At 43.5% G+C, this 18,315-nt stretch overlaps 1 protein-coding gene across 6 annotated transcripts in view; it reads right to left on the bottom strand.

The window, feature by feature from the left end:
* AMBRA1 (autophagy and beclin 1 regulator 1) overlaps window positions 1-18,315 on the bottom strand; it is a 109,915-nt gene that overhangs the window by 64,210 nt on the left and 27,390 nt on the right. For 4 of the 6 annotated variants that reach the window (XM_032949239.2, XM_032949242.2, XM_032949241.2 and 1 more), the window contains 2 exons: window positions 10,778-10,942; window positions 4,424-4,507 (listed from right to left, as the gene is read on the bottom strand). In XM_032949239.2, the coding sequence (XP_032805130.2) occupies window positions 4,424-4,507; window positions 10,778-10,942 (249 nt within the window). The remainder of the gene's footprint in view (window positions 1-4,423; window positions 4,508-10,777; window positions 10,943-18,315) is intronic. The other 2 variants (XM_032949243.2, XM_032949244.2) reach the window with 1 other exon arrangement.

Below are 18,315 nucleotides of genomic sequence, written 5' to 3'. Positions count from 1 at the left end.
TTTAATTACGTGCAAGATTCGGCTGTTCGTGCGCCTGAAACAGGTGTTCACATTCAGAATTTGGCGAGGCCGGCAGTAACATAGCCACAGGCTCAAACCAAGCAGTTCCCTGGATTTAGTCATTGACCGAAATAATTTGCTCTAACAGATGGAACTGACTCATGTCCCAAGCCAGTATCACGCAATGCAGTTGTAGAAGCGCCTAACTGCCTCGGTGGGATACACGTAAGTGTTGATGGAGCGTTTGTCTCGACTATTAAAACGAATGTGTCATGTCTTAAGCCCGTGGTGATGAACAAACGAGTATCACTCCGACTCTCATGAATTACCCACACTTTGGACCGACATCCCACTAATAATCCCACTATAAAACAGGGCTTTAAATACGACGGCTAATAAAATGAACATATATACGGACAATGAACTTTACAAGGTGACAAATAAAATAGACAATGGTTCCAATTGAACGAGGTTAACCACTTCACCACCCATGAAACAGTGGAAACATTTTTAAAGAGGCCGTTATGTTTTGGTAAAGAGACTTAACTGTCAATAAGACAACACACTGAGGCGCTGCAAGAAGTCGATAAACCCAATGAAAGCTTGCCTCAAACCCGGCCAATCCGCAGTCGTGGAGGCCAAGTGGTTATGCACTTTCAGAGCCAACGCAGGGACGCATCAGCCCCTGCGCGTTATCGGATATCGAGGTGTATATACAGTCACGACACCGAGCTCAGGGGACACAGGGACTGTGAGTCAGTGCCTCCATCTCAGTTAATTTTCCCCACTCGCTGCGTAGACCTCCCGGTGCCTACTCCATCGGGCTTCACGTGCTGCTGGTGCAGTGGGGCTGGAAGCTCGCCTCCGGCAAAAAAAATTACCGGTTGGAGTCCCACGCCGACGCTTCCATAGCATCTCCCGATGTGCAATAAATGGTTAGTCTACAGCCAAGTCCCCCCACAAAGTGGAAATTACACACGCTCGCCGGTGTAAATGCAAAACACCCCACTCTAAGAAACTGTAAGCCACTGCAGTGTTGCTCGTGTTGTGGCCATTTATGCAAAGAAGTATTTGTCTTCAGTGTCTAAATGTCCCACAAGAGGGTAATGCGGTGATTATAGTTTAAAAGATATTCAACTAAACACTCCTTATGAAAGCACTCATCACCACATAGCCCGCTTGTGTCTGGCTTAATAACGAAACTTTCCTTGGCGTTGGTGGGGTATTTACAGCTGCTTTAAAAAAACACAAATACACACATTTCGGTTATGGGAGCGGCATCTGAAAGGTCCACCATCAACTTTGGCGACTGAAAAATTGCGGCCATAGAAATAAACGTTTTTGGCTCCTTAAAATAGTTGCGTAAAGATACGTGATGCAGCAGTTATTTTGTTATGTAAGCTTGCCAAAGAAGTTAATCAGCAGGTCTCGACATCATTGTGGGGCACTGTCCCCCAGCCAAAGAGCGTGACTGAATTTTACGGCTTTCTATAAAGCATTGTGACGGTGGTGGGGGCCTGGTGATGATATGCTGGCGATTACGGTGGGCTCCACCTCGGGCCGTTTTAACAAATGACCTGTCGGAGGTAACGTCACGCACGGAAGCTCGCTTGTATAAATGGCAGGGCTTAATCTCTAAGGTAATCTGACAAATGCACCTCTGCCAGCTGGTCCCTCACCTTCCTCAACAAACCCATACAACCTCCACACTACAGTGGCACGTATAGGTGAGCGCAATAAAAACGTTCATTCAGAGCACCTTTGTCAATCCACTGCTGGATGAATGTCTCCCCCATGCCGGGTTTGGGCACTTACGATACTTCACCACGCTGGTCAGTGTAGGTTGGTAGAGTGGGGAAGCAGGGTAACAACCCACCACCGCTTCAAATTTCACTTGCCACTGATATTAGCCATGGTCTGGAATCCAACTCAGATCACAGGCTTCATAGCGTAGTGCACTAACCACCGTGCCACCACTCCCTCACTAAAAACTAAATTGCGTCTGCCTCAATAGAACTACACAAGGAACGGGAGGTGGTGAAACAAATCACCTCCCTGGCACTTCTATGAATTTCCATGATACAATTAGATTTTTTTTTTTACATTGTGGCGACTGTAGTGGCCTCTAGTGGCTGGAGAGGGCACGTGATCCGATTGCACACATTTATGAATCTAAAAAATAATTGATTCTTCGACGTGGTTTAATGTTATTGTTGGCTTACGAATCGATCTTAATTGATGAATTGGTGCAATGTTACTTACAACCCTACTAGGAACCCACCTGGGGCTTTACAGCTGAACATCAATTGACCAATCAAAGTGCTGCCCAAATGCCAATTCCTGTTCTTGAACTGAAGCACACGCTCGTGTTTTCTTTTTGTACACAAAGATTGCAATGGCAAAATATGATTACAGGGCCAATTCAACCCACACAATGGAGAAACCTTGCACTCACATCACACTGCAACAATTTAGCATCTCATAATAACGGCAGATTTCACAGGACACGATGCTCTCGTGATTATGGCAAAGGCACAACCAACGATCATTACCGCTCGGAACATTGAGAAATTATACAGTTGCCAACATCACACACAAAAACGGCTTTCCTCGATTTACCATATTCAGTAGTGCCTTTATCGCATCGCGGCGGCGATTAAAATTCGCCGCACCGTTGTTTATTTATTAATCTTCTAATTATCCGGCTGCATATTGAAATGCAATTAGTTTTACCACGCACGTTTTTGGGGAACAATAGTCTTCCTCGGGAAGCGTTTATTTATCGTCTCACAAAATCCAATGGTCGTCTTTCACGGGGGAACTAATCAGCAGCAGCATCCTTGAGCATCTTACCCTTTGGCAGGACAGTGGATGTGTGTTTATTCTGCAGAAATGTGTAAAATGCTTCTCATAAGATACGCCCATGGAGAACTCATAATCAGAAATTTGACAAATCACACCTCTCCGCTCACCCCGCTGGGGGAGGGAAGTCTTAATCTTTCTTACCCCATCTCTCCCAGAAGGCTAAAGCCATTTCGGCACCGTAATTCAATTAGAACAAGAAAATGTTGACTTGGTTATTGCAAAGTATGGCTCCAAAATCTCTAGCACCTGCTGTTTTTGGATCTTCTACCAAAAACAGGGCAGAGGAAAAAGGCTACGCAGATCTGTTACTGTGATAGCCAACACGATGAGGAATGTTCCCTCTACATAGTTCTGAAGTTTTGGGTCTTCACAACACGCAGTTATTTATTAATTCGGTGTTTAGCACAATTGTAGAAGAGCTGGCTAGCACAGTTTTTAAAATGTACATGTTGTAGATAACTAGGACAGCAACCTTTGTGTGCCAAAACAACCAGGCCAAACCTGGTTCTCAACAATATGCTGACAAAAACCCATTGAAACTTGGCCCTCTTTTTTGGCCTTTAATAGAATATTAATAGCGCCTATTATGGCCAAACTAAATGATCGATTAACGATTCACCTGGAATGCACCTGAACCGGTCTGATCTCGGAAGGTAAGCAGATTTGTGTCTGGATATTGCAAGGATGGGCAACCTCTCGGAAGGTAAGCAGATTTGAGTCTGGATATAGCAAGGATGGGCGACCACCGTGCATAGCAGGAATTATATGCTGTTGGGCTACGTGGTGGTCAGACAGTGCAGAGAAATCCATTGTTGTACTGTACTTCTATTCCCCCTCATCTACGTTTCCCCGCATTCACCAACCAGCATGGACCAGCGTGGCAAGTTTTGGTCAAATAACCCCCACAATCTGCATGGCTGAGAGGAGGACCTCATACAGCAGTGGATGACATGGGGGCTTTACATGTACAAATGTTCATATTTAGCCAATACTGTAGTTTCAATGGAGCCAGCCCCAGGCTCAGGACCTTTTGACTCCCATGTGCTGATGCTGATGCAGTGTTCACGGGCACTTGCGTTAGGGGGCCACACACAGGTACATGCGGAGCCAGGTGACGGTGATTAAAAGCAGTAAATCCAGCTGTGCTTATATCCAAAGTGTGCTTGTATCAGAAGTTGCCTTTCATCTTCCCTGCCCCCACCCCATCAGTAAAATGGAATATCATAATGTGCCTATATCCAGCTTCAACTGCACATGGAATTTCAGCAATGATAATGTGTACTTAGCAGGAGGCGGCAAAGTGGTGGGGGAGGAGGAGTTGCACACCTTTACTTTATTATCTTTATTCAATCACAAAATACCTTGCTCAGTAATGACAAGAATGCGGGATCATCAATGTCCGTGAAGAAACCCGACTTAAAATTCCGAAAATCAAACATCAAATCCGTGAAACAAACAAGATTCAGAGCATCCTTTTCGCAGTAGACGATGGAGGGGGAGCCCGTCGCAGGGCAATGGACGGAGCGTCACCTGGCGCGGAGGAGTTTTCTCGTCTCACCTGGGGGTGAAACGGCCGAGGGATGGCACAGGCAGGCGCGATCGGGGAGCAACACGCGGCCGTGACCGCTCGCTCCCGCCATCGCTAGAAGTGGGCCACACACACGGGGGAGAGGAATGGAGAGAGAGAGAGAGAGACGGAGGAGAACAAGGGAGATGGGCGGGGGCAGACAAGGGAGAAAAGGGGTTGGACGATTGGGAGATGGATCGAATGGATGATGGAATTGGGGTGAAGATCGTGGGAGAACGAGGTAGGGGGGGAAAAGGGGAACCGGGTGACTGGAGAAAAACGATCCAACACGTGTGTGTGTGTATGTGTGAGCATACAGCTATCTCGACCCACAGGGGTCAGCAGAGACAAAAATTATGTCTGCAGCCAAGCTGTAAGGCCACGAGATAAAGGCCAGCCAGCACACAAGACCAAATTGAACATAATTAAATAACAGCAAAATCACAAATAATACCCTTACATGTGCTTGTAGTTACGAATATTTTTTGCTTCACCTAAACTTTAATGGCGTTAAATAACGCCCGTGGGGTTTTCCTCTTAACGCGTGCGCTTTTCCAAAAAAAACAGCAGCGCACAAAACAAAACCAATGAGTGCCATTTACAATATTACTTGACAGTGTTTTATGAAAAAGGATGACAAAGAAAACAAGTGGCAGGAATGTTCACACAAACCCATCGCACCGCCTTCTGAACTGATTAGCGAGCGCACAGGCGCCACCAAACTGTGCCAGAGTTGTGCCGGCTCCCGCGGGGGACAGGGGACTACGGGGCGACCCTCCGGCACTGCCGAAACCCACCGAGCGTACCCCGCTACGCTGGGATAAATCAGGGCTGTTCACTATCATCCTCCGGGGAGGCGCTGTTCTCTCAAAGCACCATCTTTTTTTTTAAACCTTCTATTTCATAGCCACCGGCCCCAGCCTGCCTGCTGCACCCATTACTTACTACGACAGCTTCATTTTCCGAATGCTGCTCTGCCACATCAATCACGGGGGGCCTCATCGCACAAGGCAGGAGTGCTCAACCACTCTCCATCGAGCCTCCGGCTTGGCTCCCGAAACTTAAAGAAAACTCGCAAAATGACACTGGCATATCTCTCAATGGTCAGTCACCGTACCCCCCAAACCTGTCAATGTGGTTGGCCCAATGAACTTCCTCCAAAACCCTTGGAACAAAAGCGGTGAATCTTTCTACACCAAAACCATCCACTTCTCATATGTTTGCCTTCCATTGAAAAACTAAAACTCAAAGAGAATTACTCAAATTTCTCACAATCCATGCGCACTACTTAAAGATTACGGCAAGTACATCGCTAATGTGGAATGTTGTGCATAACCATCAATTTTGCTGGAAGCTATCACAAAGGGCATACAATATGATTGAGTACATTTCAAAATAAGTTCTGAAAGAAAACTACATTACAAAAGCAGAAGCCACAACTCAACAAAATACAGCTGAATAAACACCATAAGCCTTTGGCTTCTGTCATTATAGGCTACGTTAAGCTGCATCAACTGCCGAGTTTCATTATACATGCTGTCTCTTGCATTCTCATAGCGTGATAGACTTCCGATATTATAGAAAAATGCATTCAAAATTCTGCTACATTAAACACTATCTCTCCTTGTCTCGCTATTCTTGTACATGCTATTTCTATCAAATGTCCTTCCCCTCGAATGGTAAGAAATTGCATCCCAGCATTCGTCAAGTTTTTAAGAAGCCAAAAAAACAACATTCAAAACACCGTCAAGCCCGGCAAAGTACAAATGCAATACATAGTAGCTGTACAAGTGCATACAAAGATAGCACCCTTGGATAAAAATGTATATAACATGTAGAATTAAAAAATATTGGTTTCTTTCAGAGAGTAATCAACGTAAAGCGACTAATGAAACAATCAAGTTCAGCCACCATCTGCCAGGTAATTAGTTTCATTTATTTTTTTATCCATGAACAGTTTTATTAGCACTTCCCCAATACTAAATTAATAACAAGATTAAAAGCTCAGCATATATTTTAATAAAGGGCCTTAAAATTCACCTGCATACATGATGGCCTGTGAGGATTTGTTAACATACAGATCATGCCACTGTTCTTGTGTACATAGCCAAGTAAATTAGATATAATTATGCATAGCAGCTTAAAAATACATATAAAACATTTACATAGAATTACACAAAAAACATTCAAAACCTATCACCAATTATAACACCTCCGTTGGCCTCAATAACGAATACAGTAGAGCATTATGCACAAAACAAACTGGCGATTCCTGCAATATGTATTCATACAAACATAAGACGCTTATGTTTTATTAAAGCAGTGCTACCCTCGATGTAATTGCAAAACTGCCCGCAAACCGTCACAGCGAATGACGTCACCTGGGCCCGCTTAGCATGTAGAGCTTTGCAGGTTGACCTAAACAAAAATATGCGGCAACAAGCAAACATTGGATTTATTTACATGCATTTTACATGCATATTGGATTACCCGGCCTTGGATCATTTAAATAAGCAACAGCCCTTCACAAAAGATTTGCACAGGCATAGAGCCCCCCCCCCCTTTGTCGCACAGAAGTCACGACGGCGACTCCACGAGCGATCACATCCAGTCGCTGCTGCTGCTGCTGCTCCGCCACCAATTTCAAAGCTGCGAAGGAGCGCGACATTTCTTCGAACGTTACGACTTGGTCCGCGGAACATCAACGCGTTTATTTTTCCATTTGACGCAATTACATCGGGAGCATATGGTGGCAAGTGCACCCCCGGTTGGATTGGGTGACATTTAGACACCGCCACACATTCTGTGGGATCTGGGGGCCTTGTAAATAGAAATGCAGTACACGGCGCACAGCTGCAAACACCGTGGGGGGTCCCTATTATAGCTAATGAGTTTCCACGCAACAGGTGTGCACACGGTATAAATGGCGCACTTATTTTACGATGCTAAAAAAAACCTAATATAATAATAACAACGGCTTCTAATAATTGCTTCGAAAGATACAGAGTCCACTTGCGTATGGCAAACGGCAACTTGCTAATGGGGCAAGCAATACATTTTCCTAAACGGGGAATGGCTTGTTGCGGTGTTCCTCGCGCAAACTGTCGGGGGGAAAGAAATGGGTAACCGAGTCGACGAAAAACAGCTTGGGCGTGAGAAATAGTGTCGACAAGAAGCCAAGACAGATGGGCAGGCGGTAAGGGCGGGGCGCCACGGTGGGATAACGACGCAGAAAGATGACACGGGGGACCTAAGTGAATTACACTTTTATCGAGCTTGATGACAACGGAGATAGATATGAAATTGAAACTTGTCCCCAATCATATTTTTTTAACTTGTTATCTAATTTCATAATCAACAAATACATAACCAGCCAAATACATTAATATATAATGGGGGCCTTTGCAAGTTAAGCTTTGGGGACACTGAGCAATGTGGCAGGAAATAGGGAGCACCTGGTACGCTAGGCCACGCGTGAATCACTTGAGTCAATGTAAACGACCTCATGTCCCTAGGGCACTGATTGCCAGGCATTACAGTTGATTGACTATTTAGGTGCTAGGAATAATAAACTACTTTAAAAAGTCCGTGTTTCAAAATGATATACACTTTGTTTTTGCTATGGCACAAGTCCAAGTCGAAATAATATAGTGAACGGTCAAATCAATGTTTTTTAATGGAGACCATTTCGAGACGATTACATACTAAAGCTCCAACAGTATGAGGACACGATATGCTCATACTGATGAAACACACACTATATCCCCAGCACTTAAATGTTGTTCGTGCACGGGACTTCTTCTCGTCCATTTTCAATACAGAGCAAGTCGCCTTGCCGATTGAAACGCATTAATTTAAATGTCACATTGAATGTTTAATGCTCGCCACGAACAGGCAGGATTAATGTCACGACATCCGCACAACGGATTATAAATGAGAACAAATAATATGGTGCAATACCATTATTGGCATGCTGCTTTCAAAAAGCATCGCGGAAGGCAACGTTGTTGCTAATTTGCGGCACAATGCCTACACGTGAGCTGTGCCTTAGGCAGGCCAATTCATATTTTGTGCATCCTAGCGAGTCCCTTGTGGCCCTTCAGGAGCTTCGTCTGTATAACCCTTCTCTACCCAAGCCGCCCGAAGGAGTGAGAGGTGATTTACTTTGAAAGACAGCAGTTTGTAATGAAGTATATGCCGGCCAAACGCATGCCCCCGTGGGCTAAACACGTTACTTTGAACAATCAATGTGCTTTTGTAACGCTACAAATTCTAACGAGGACAACTACAACAATAGAGGAAGAACAGGGTGGGGTGGAGGGGAAAGAGTGGCATACGGGAGGCAGTGTCATTTATTCACACATTATCCCTAGATTGGCATGCTCCTTAACCGCCACGGGCCTTTTGTGACTCCTACTCAAGATAAAATAGGCTGACCGGTGATATGAAAATTGCAAGCCGGTCCCTAAAGTAGATTTACAAGCAAAACAGAGGGGCTCAACGCGGCCACAGCAGATGAAGGCCTTGAAGAGCTATATTCTCTTTTTGGCTGGGATAATGGGGGTCACGCTGAGCTGTATTCAAAGTGACAGGCGAGCAAGCGAGGCTCCGTGCACCAATACAGCGCCACCAACACCTTGTTATGACTCGAGATTGTATGCGCCGGAAAAAGGCACCCAACACTGTTTGGAGAGAGAGAAATCCTGCGTGCGCTTCTAAGGGTAAACAAAACGAGCAAGCAGCTCGCCGTTGCGCACTTAGGTCGTGTCTAGCGTTGTTCGCTCGGCGCGTCCGACGTTTCGCTCTAAGCGCTGGAAGCTTGTTTGGGAACTGAAGAAGCTCCCGGGCTTGCCGTAAAACACATACGGCACAACCCAAAAAACACGTCAGAGAAGTATACAGCACGACCGTAAAAAGCTACGCACGCTGTTTAAAAATGAGGAGAGTCTTCTTTGTGGATGGCATCAAGAAGCCTGTTTGCATATCTAGACTAAAGGTGGACTTACAGATTAAAGATGTAAAGGTGCGAGAATGGAACCCAGCAAGAACTGGGACAATGTAAAAAACAAGTAAAAAAAAGTACAAAACTTGTCACGAAACTTAAAAGTGCACGTCAAAAAAAATACCATTTCACAAAAAGGGAACTCGTGTAAATATTTTTAAACGGATATTACATAAAAGGAAACAACTCAAACACAATAAACAAAATAACAAATAACTACATCGAAAAATCTAAAAACAGGATAATACATGTTTGAAATGAAAATCTTCAGAGGGACTTCAATACATCAAACGAATAACTCTTCTACATTCGTTTTGGAGTTCTTGCACTCAAGTGGGAATGTGCTGCATTTTTCAAGAGTCAAAATGTGCATCACTTGATACAAAACTAAAAGGCAATTTGAACCTATCTGCATAGGTTCATCCGTCTTGAGAAAAAAAAACGACGAAAAAAGGGATGGGTATCAGAAAACAAATTAACCTCTTTTACAGCTGCATGGTATACAAATTTTATCAATTTTGGTTTGCTTTTGATAACTTAATTGGGTGGCAAAACAGCTCCACTCCTGTTAAGATACAATTAAATAACAATTTTCAATTTGTCTTATTTATCTACCTAAGGGCATGCGGAGATAAAAAATAACACTCATTTGCAAAAACAAATCAAGGAGGATTATACAAAGGCATACACATTGTATTAACATTTAAATGTAGGTATTGATCATAATGCCTTTGACCAATCCCATCCCATCCTTGGAAGCTAAGCAGGCCTGAACCTGGATAGTGCTTGGATAGGCAGCCACCAGGCAAAACAGATCGTTATAGGCTGTGGGACTACGTGGTGGGTGGCAGACAGCTAAAAAATACATTGTTGTACTGCACACCGATGTTCCTCGCCTTCACTCACCCACTGGCCAGTGTGTACACCAAAAACACCCCCCAGCGACACGCAGTGTTGGGGAGGCCCTCATCTAGCAGTGGATTGACAAAAATGACTGTACCGCACATGCGGAAGAGATGCAAGATGAAATTGGAGAGTTTGGAGGTCAATAAAGGACAAGAAATTAGTAAAATAAAAATAGACAAGGAAATGGGAAAGGCCTTTGCCAAGCAGTGGGGAGTTAAATGCTGCCAACAACAGCAACTGTCTATCCAGCGCCGTTTTTGCACGTTGAATTTGGCCTGCGTGACTCCTGATTATCTCAAATTCCCCCTTTTGTTCTGACGTCGTGAGATGCGCTCCGAGGCACAGTATGAGCAATAAACTATGATGGTGGTGGTGCTGTCAGAGAGGAAGGGTGAAGACAGGTGGGAGAGGGGGCGGCAAAATGTGGCGGCACTCACTCGGGTTCATCGTCGTCGTTGAGCCCCGTATGGGACACGGCTGGGGGTGCGGCGCCCCCCTCCCCGTGCCGCACGTGCTGGTAGCGCAGCACGCGCTGCCGGATGCTGTCCCTGCGCGTCAGGTGCTGGATGAGCCGCTGGGCGTAGTAGGCAGCGGGAGACAGCCTACCCATGGCAGTACCACCACCACCGTCGATGACGGTCGATTAATAACACCAACAACAGTTACAAACACGCCGAGTTGTCTTGGGAGAGATGCAACCTCACTGGATTCTATCAGAATGTCGAATCGTCTGGCGAAGGCATAAATTGATGGCCGACGTACATCGTCCTCCTTTGTCAATCAACTGCTTGGATTGGTTCTTTTTTAGTTACGTTCATTTTGTTGAAACCAGACGATAAAAAGAGGCCAGGATGGTCTCATTTTCAAGGGTGGTCTGGGTCATCAAAACAACAAGAGTAAAGCCTTGGATTAAGGTTTTCCCACACCGTCATGGAGGCTGTTTGACCATACTTCGCCAAGCTGATCAGTGCACACTCGTGAAGTGAAGGGAGGGGGACTGGAACCAGCTAAAATCACTCGCCCTGGATATTAGCAGTGGCCAAGATACAAACTCAGGTGACCAGTTGTATATCTCTATGCACTAACACACTGAGCCACTGATGAATTTTATAACGCCAATACAAATTTCCACTACATTCTGGAATTTTTTTAAATGCAGAGCCCAAACCACAACTTAAAATAATTGAGCATATACCATACATGCATAATTAAATCTGTTGTATCCCATATAACAATTATGTTGAGAAAATGTCAACAAATTTTGTTATACAATACTCTACCTATAGTCATACTTTAACACATACATTATTCAGAACAACAAAGAAGCTATAATATCAAATTAAGTGTTCCAAGAGAACTATATCCTATTCTCACTCACCTCTATTTCCTCAATTTGACACCATTACAGCTTCAATAATCATCATGGGTATACATAAGCCGCTGTTTCCCAGTTGAATTCCCCAACAATGATTTATTTTACGAGCTTGTTGCATGCAACTTCTATTTTGGTCATATTTACCCAATTTTGCAGCCCACTTTCTGGGCTGTTTCAATCACTTCCTGCAGTTCCATTTGGACATCGGTGAAAAAGAGCTTCATAGCTGAGCAGATTCCTCGAGTCTAAATAAAGATTCTGATTCTGCACATCCAAGGCAATTAATACTTTGTCCAGGCATTTTCATCCCTTTATTTCTGGAATGTTTTTCTGAAAATATCTTTAAAAGTTGCTTGTGAATTGCCACGGTGAGAGCGTGCGTATCTCCTTGCTTCACTCCTCGTGATTTTTTTTTTACTTCGCTAGTCTCATCACGCAACGGCAGTGTAGCGCATTCTATCTTTAGAAATGGTCTTAATAATTTCCCAATACTCTTTTTGTGATGGCCTTGGATCTGTGAGAGTTTAGTTGACTAACCAGTTTCCACTGAATAAGGTCTTTTTATAGACTAGAAAAGGCTGATGCACAATGGTATTTGAAAATGTGTCCTTTTACCGACAACCAATTTGAGAATGAAAAGCAAAATACCACTGTGCTTCAAGAAGAAATTCTTCAATCGGCGCACATTACCCAGTATGACATGGATCAGAAAGAGACAAGGACAAAGAATATGGAACAAATTTTAACAATGAATAGACAAAAAGAGAAACACGTATTAGGGAAACAAAACACAAGTTATGCATTTCAAATTGACCGTGAAGAAAAAAACAAGGGCTTTGGGGGGGGGGAGGCAATATTGCTAGAAGGACTGATGGGCTATGAATGACACCAAAAGGTAGTACTCCTGACAAAGCAGCAAACACGCCTAAGAGTATGACTGCCGTGAAGATGGAGCGACGAAATCTGCTCGTTTGCAAGAGTGACACAGACCGTGTCATAACAGCAACGCGTGGGATGACGAAGGCGTGGAGAGGGCTTCCTGCACCAATGGACAGAACTTGGGCGGATAATGAAAGAAGCTGTATTGTGTTCAGAATTTTCAAGGCGACTTTTTTTTAAGCGCTAAGGCTGTTGCGGTTACGTAACACCTGACACATTTGGACAGATAAATAGATGCAGTGAACTATGACATCATGTGGAGGCTTAAAAGCAAGAGATTCATAAATGAAAATTAATAATTATTCCATGCATCACAGGGCATCTGACACAATCGTCATTCATAAGAGCACACCCATTATCACGAGGCACCTGAATCAAGGCCATAAGTGACACAGCCAAGGGCATTACTTTCATCTTCACTTCTGGTTGTTGTGAAGAGTGGGTTGTTGTCTTAAGTTGAACGCTTTTTTCTCAATTGATGTCACACACAGCTCTCTTGAAATAACCAAATGACGTCAAAATCGCTTCAAATTAAATTCTAATTTTCTCCGCTGCAATACGGAATGTAACATATTGTCCCTGGGTACAAAAATTTCTGGCCTCTTATGAAGAATATTTAGAAACAATGCTCGATTCAAAATTGCTCCTTCGGTGACAGAAAAATTGGCTCAATTGCATGCTACTGCAGTTACCAATATTTACCCGGGGCTCTTTTCGTACTCATGCCAAACTTTATTCGAAATAATAATTCAGTTAAATGTGGATTACTGAGATGGCTTGAATAAAATCCCCCTTGAGAAGTGGCACATTGCATGCATAACTAAATCCAATGACCAATTACCCAACAATTTCCTGTGTGCAGTGGGTGGTTTGGGCACGAGCTTACCAGTCTTGCAGTTACCGGGATTGAACGTTGCACAGAAACATGCACTTCAAAAGTTAAACTTCGTATTTTTTTGGTTAATTCACCAAAATTAATTATTTTCAGAATGTATGCATGTATGTTGAACTTATTTTGCACCGTACATAACCAACCGTGCTAATTGGAAGTATGTGTTTTTGATATGTATCTATTTATTTATAAGATTTAAAAAATTTAAATGGCAACCGATTATTCTTTTAAGATTTTAGTCCGATACTAAATGCTATTTTGAGTTCATTAATCGTTTTGTAGATGACCTCCTGGTTCCTAGGATGGACGTTACATGTGCCCTCTGTTCCAAAGCAGATTATACAAATTATATTATTTGCTGATGCTGCATTGGCAGTGGTGCACAAGGAAACATTACCAACAACAACCGCCATACGCCACTAAGTGGCGGTGACGTCACCACGGCGCTTGTGCTAGGCTATATGCACGTTAAGGCCACGTGAAGTGTCAAACGCCCGCTGGCAGGCGTTCACGGGACAGACCCAGGTGCCATGGGTTGACTGACTGGGATGACTAGGCGATGCACCACCTGTTTCCCCTACTGTGCAAACTTGCTGTGTTTTAGCCACCCGGCGCTCCGCTTGTTGGCTTTTCACAGAAGATGTCGAACTTCTTTCACACCGTACTTAGCCAACAGTGCTAAGAGGAGGTGCGGGGGAAGGACAACAAACTAAACACAAAAAGCAGTTCTAAAAAAGATGAGTTTTCAATTTAAAATACATTCATGGACTGCAACGCACCATATACATGGCTTGTCCTAAATTTGCAAGATAATTATATTTGGAGGTGTGTTATATGTACAATGTCAAATGTGCATTGTTTTCCAGTGTTAATTCTAAAACAAATGTACGCTTGTGATAAAAGTATTTGATTGAGAAATAAAACTTGTTGTAAATCAATGCGTTCCTTCATGTTGGAGGTGACTGCGGCAAAACTATAAATTTCCACTAAAACTACCAATTAGGGAGACCCTAAAGATGATCTAAGGGGCATGACAAAAGAGATAAAGTCACAAGCTGCACTAAAGTCACATTAAGGTACATTTTATAGTTACAGTGGCATTATAACAGGGGGGAAAAAAGCTTGAACGCATAAAGCCAATTTTTAAGTTTAAGAACAGATAATCTCACTCGAAAAGACGTAGCCACAAAGGCAATTTGACACTTTCATATGCATGACTGCAAGCATGCTTATTTCCACACACACATAAATGTTAAGATGGCCTCTCTAAACTTGAGCGCATGTATTATTATTAAATGGCATTTGAGAGTATTATCTCGCACTCATTTTTTCTTTCCTTCCTTCCCGCCCCCCCCCCCCAAGTGTTCCACGGTGCAATGAATATAATCCAATTTTCCAGCCACAGGCGGCAGGGAACGTGGCAGAGAATGCAGATCTTTTTTATCGCCAACCATTAATCCCGACATCAAAACCTGCCTAAAGAGGTCGCAGATGTTCCTATGAAAGGTTACAAGCCACAGCTTCAAAAGTGTGTCACCGAAGCAGAACTGCGCGTTATTTCGGCCCCAACAGGGATGAAACAACTCCCTCCTTGAAGGAATATTGGAAGGGTTTACTCCTGAGAACTGTTTTACACAATAAGATAACCGCACGGCCCTGCATCATACCTCCAATTACATAAGGACGTCCCCGTCTGCCCATTAATATAGTATAAACTTTTTTAAAGCAATACTATAATTCAACGCGTTATTTAAATTTCAACAGGCCGCGTCTTTGCTGTGGATATACAGGAAAACCTCGCCGAATGCGGGGGGGGGGGGGGGGGGTTGCGTTCCTAGAAAACGCCGAGGTTGGGCAAAACCGTCTTCGACAAATAACAGATAAGGTTACATTCTTGAGTCTGAAATGATCACCCCCTCCCTCTTTGCTCAACTAATTCTACATGATGTTCCTCCACTTTGTCTCAAGTAAAAATAAAAATAAGAAACAGACTACATGCAAATAGAATAACATTAAATACAATCAGACGTAAAATGTAATAAAAAATAAGTGAAAGAGGTTTTTCTTTACTTACGACGAATGATGATGGTGAAGATATAACTTGACACGCTCATGCGCAACACAAATTGTCACACGCACTGCCACCATGCATCTAACCATCCCCTTGTTGAAAGATTCGGCGTTACGGGGAAAGCGTAGGTTTGGCAAGTCGGTGCGAGGGGGTGAGCGCGTTGGGCTGGCAAGTCGGTGTGAAGGGGTGAGCGCGTTGGGTGCCAATGCGTTTGGTAGGAAAAGTGATGGAGACGGAGATTGTGTGTCGAGGTAAAATTGGAAGAAAAAAAAGTGTACACAAACAATAAATGGGAAGCTACTCAGCATCCTTCATTACAAAGATGATGATATTGGTGGGGGGGGGGGGGGGGGTGTTGTAGGGGGTTCAGGTTTTAGGGCTCAGTTGAGAGAACCCTGAAACAATTCAGGAGAGTGCCGAGACGGCAGATGAAAGGGTGAAGTGGCTGGAGACCTGACGTGTGTGCGCGCGAGGCCGAGGGTTGCGACGATGCTGATGGCGGTGGGGCTGAGGGAGCGTGCTGGCGGTGGGGACACTACTTTAGAAAGACACTTGACGATTGACCTTCGTTCGCAAAATATACAGTACCCATAATATAGGGTTTCTGTTTTTGGGGTTGGATTGCGTAAATATAAATGTGTCGTTAAACCCGCCACCACCCAACAGCCAATGAGTAAGGTTTGTCACGTAAACAGAACGTACCAATGTGTTACTAGTACGGCACACCGCTGTGTTGGAGAAAAGCCACAACCTTGACAATCCCGAGTACAACGTTTCGCCAATAATTACAACTAGCATCATCAGGCGACAGACAGTTTTGTGGAGACATCCTCCTGTTTCGTTCCTTAGAGGGATAGATGTGATGATGTCACTTGTGAGCCCTTCACGTGTGAAAGGGGGATATTAATGAATGCAAATACATTACAAGGGGTATACATTGCCAGTTGGGCTATTCATATGGTCATCAACGCACATTATGCATGCATATTATGCATGCAAATTGTTCTTGTACCTCCTGTCATTTGCGTGCAATAAAAAACAGTACCTGTTATTCTCTCCGTACAGGTAATCCCCATTGATGTACAGGTCTGTATTTAAACAATAAATTATATGATGATTCGCTTCCAAGCAGCACTAAGCCTGTAGCTATCCGAAAGGTTAAAATTATTTTAATTTCGATAGATTATCTAATTAGTCTTGGCCAGTAGTAATTAGTTTTGCACAGAGCTTCAACATTATCAAAATAAATTGAACGTCCTTCTTGGCACGCGTGTGCTGCCACTGCCGGCAGATGTATTTGGAAGTATTTAATACTACTTTGGGGGTTCTTTTAGTCTCGTGCTGACCATTCGTCCTGTCTGCCCAACAAACATATACAGTAATGTAGAGTACAAGCGGACCGCACAGCATATACGGCACAATACCAGCAGACTGCGCACTATTTTTCGACGCGGAGATGAGAACCTTAGCAGCGACAAACCGCGCAGAGCCGAAATATCACCCGTGTGTGTGTTCTAGAAAAGAGACCCCATTAAGCAAACCGTATATAGTCGAAAAATGCGTTCGACAAAGCCGCGTGTTCAGGGAGATTTTCCTGTACCAAGTCCCCACGATTTCATTGTGGGATTTAAACTCATTTTAATGCGAATTGTGTTTTGGACTGAAGCAGACGAGTGAGTGATCTCCGTGTACTTTAGTACCAAGGGCACGACCATTATATATTTCCTTCTCTGACATCAACAGTGGTTTAGGATAAAGAATGACCAAGAAATTACAGGCTCTTTTGTTCAATTGAAGTAATTACGAAGCTGTTCAGACCCTACACGGTAACAAATCGAATCGTAAAGTGGTACATTATGAGAACATACTTCACTTGCAAGTAAAACAAAGATTACGTTTCATGCCAGTGGCAAAGTTTGCAATTTTATATTAAAAATCATAAATTTAGATTTAACAATTTCCTACGAGAAACCCCCTTTAAAAAGTATTCATGCAGAAACAAGTGCAGACCATTAAACCACAGACTTTCATAGCTGCAGCAACTGCACTTAGATTTTAACTAACACCCAACCTTTGAAATATTTTGGTGAAAAGCAACAGTTCCTTTCTAGAGACAATTCTGCTTGTAGACGTCAACGACTCACTTGTGCTTCAAACGCAAATGTGGCTGATAAAGCCGCCCATCTGCAGAGCAGTTCATGCGGCATATTCTCACGAGGGGAGGACAGAGCTGGCCACAGAACTTTGCCACTAAGAAAAAAAACACGTCGCACCTCTTTGCTCAGTCACAATGTTGGCAACAAAACGATTACGATTTCGTAATCGTGACTACTATTTCGGCATCTTAGGTCAGCAATTGAGTGGCAAGGTTACCCTCGTCAAAGTAGGGTGCAAGTTCATCTCAATATACATAAAATAAGTACCTTATTACAAACAGCTATGAAAATCAAATACTGATGTGCAATACAATTTGGGGCTTAAACTAAGGACGTGTAATTTGCTACTAAAATGTCCTCTAGATTTCAAGTTGCAAGTATAACAACGACCTGAACTGAAACACGAAGTGCTCTGACAGTTTGAAAATGTCATTGTGAAGGTTTAATAAAAGCCATTCTTTCTACTCACAAAATTCAGTGGATGCAACTCTAAATGTATAAGTAATGCTGCCAGGTTGTGAGGCCAGCACATTCATTATTTT

The sequence above is a fragment of the Petromyzon marinus genome, chromosome 7, assembly GCF_048934315.1.
Source record: "Petromyzon marinus isolate PM22_M1 ecotype Great Lakes invasive population chromosome 7, UKy_Petmar_22M1.pri1.0, whole genome shotgun sequence".
NCBI classification, from domain to species: Eukaryota; Metazoa; Chordata; class Hyperoartia; order Petromyzontiformes; family Petromyzontidae; genus Petromyzon; species Petromyzon marinus.
The sequence above is the reverse complement of the archived record's forward strand: the minus strand, read 5'-3'. Positions and strand labels throughout refer to the sequence as shown.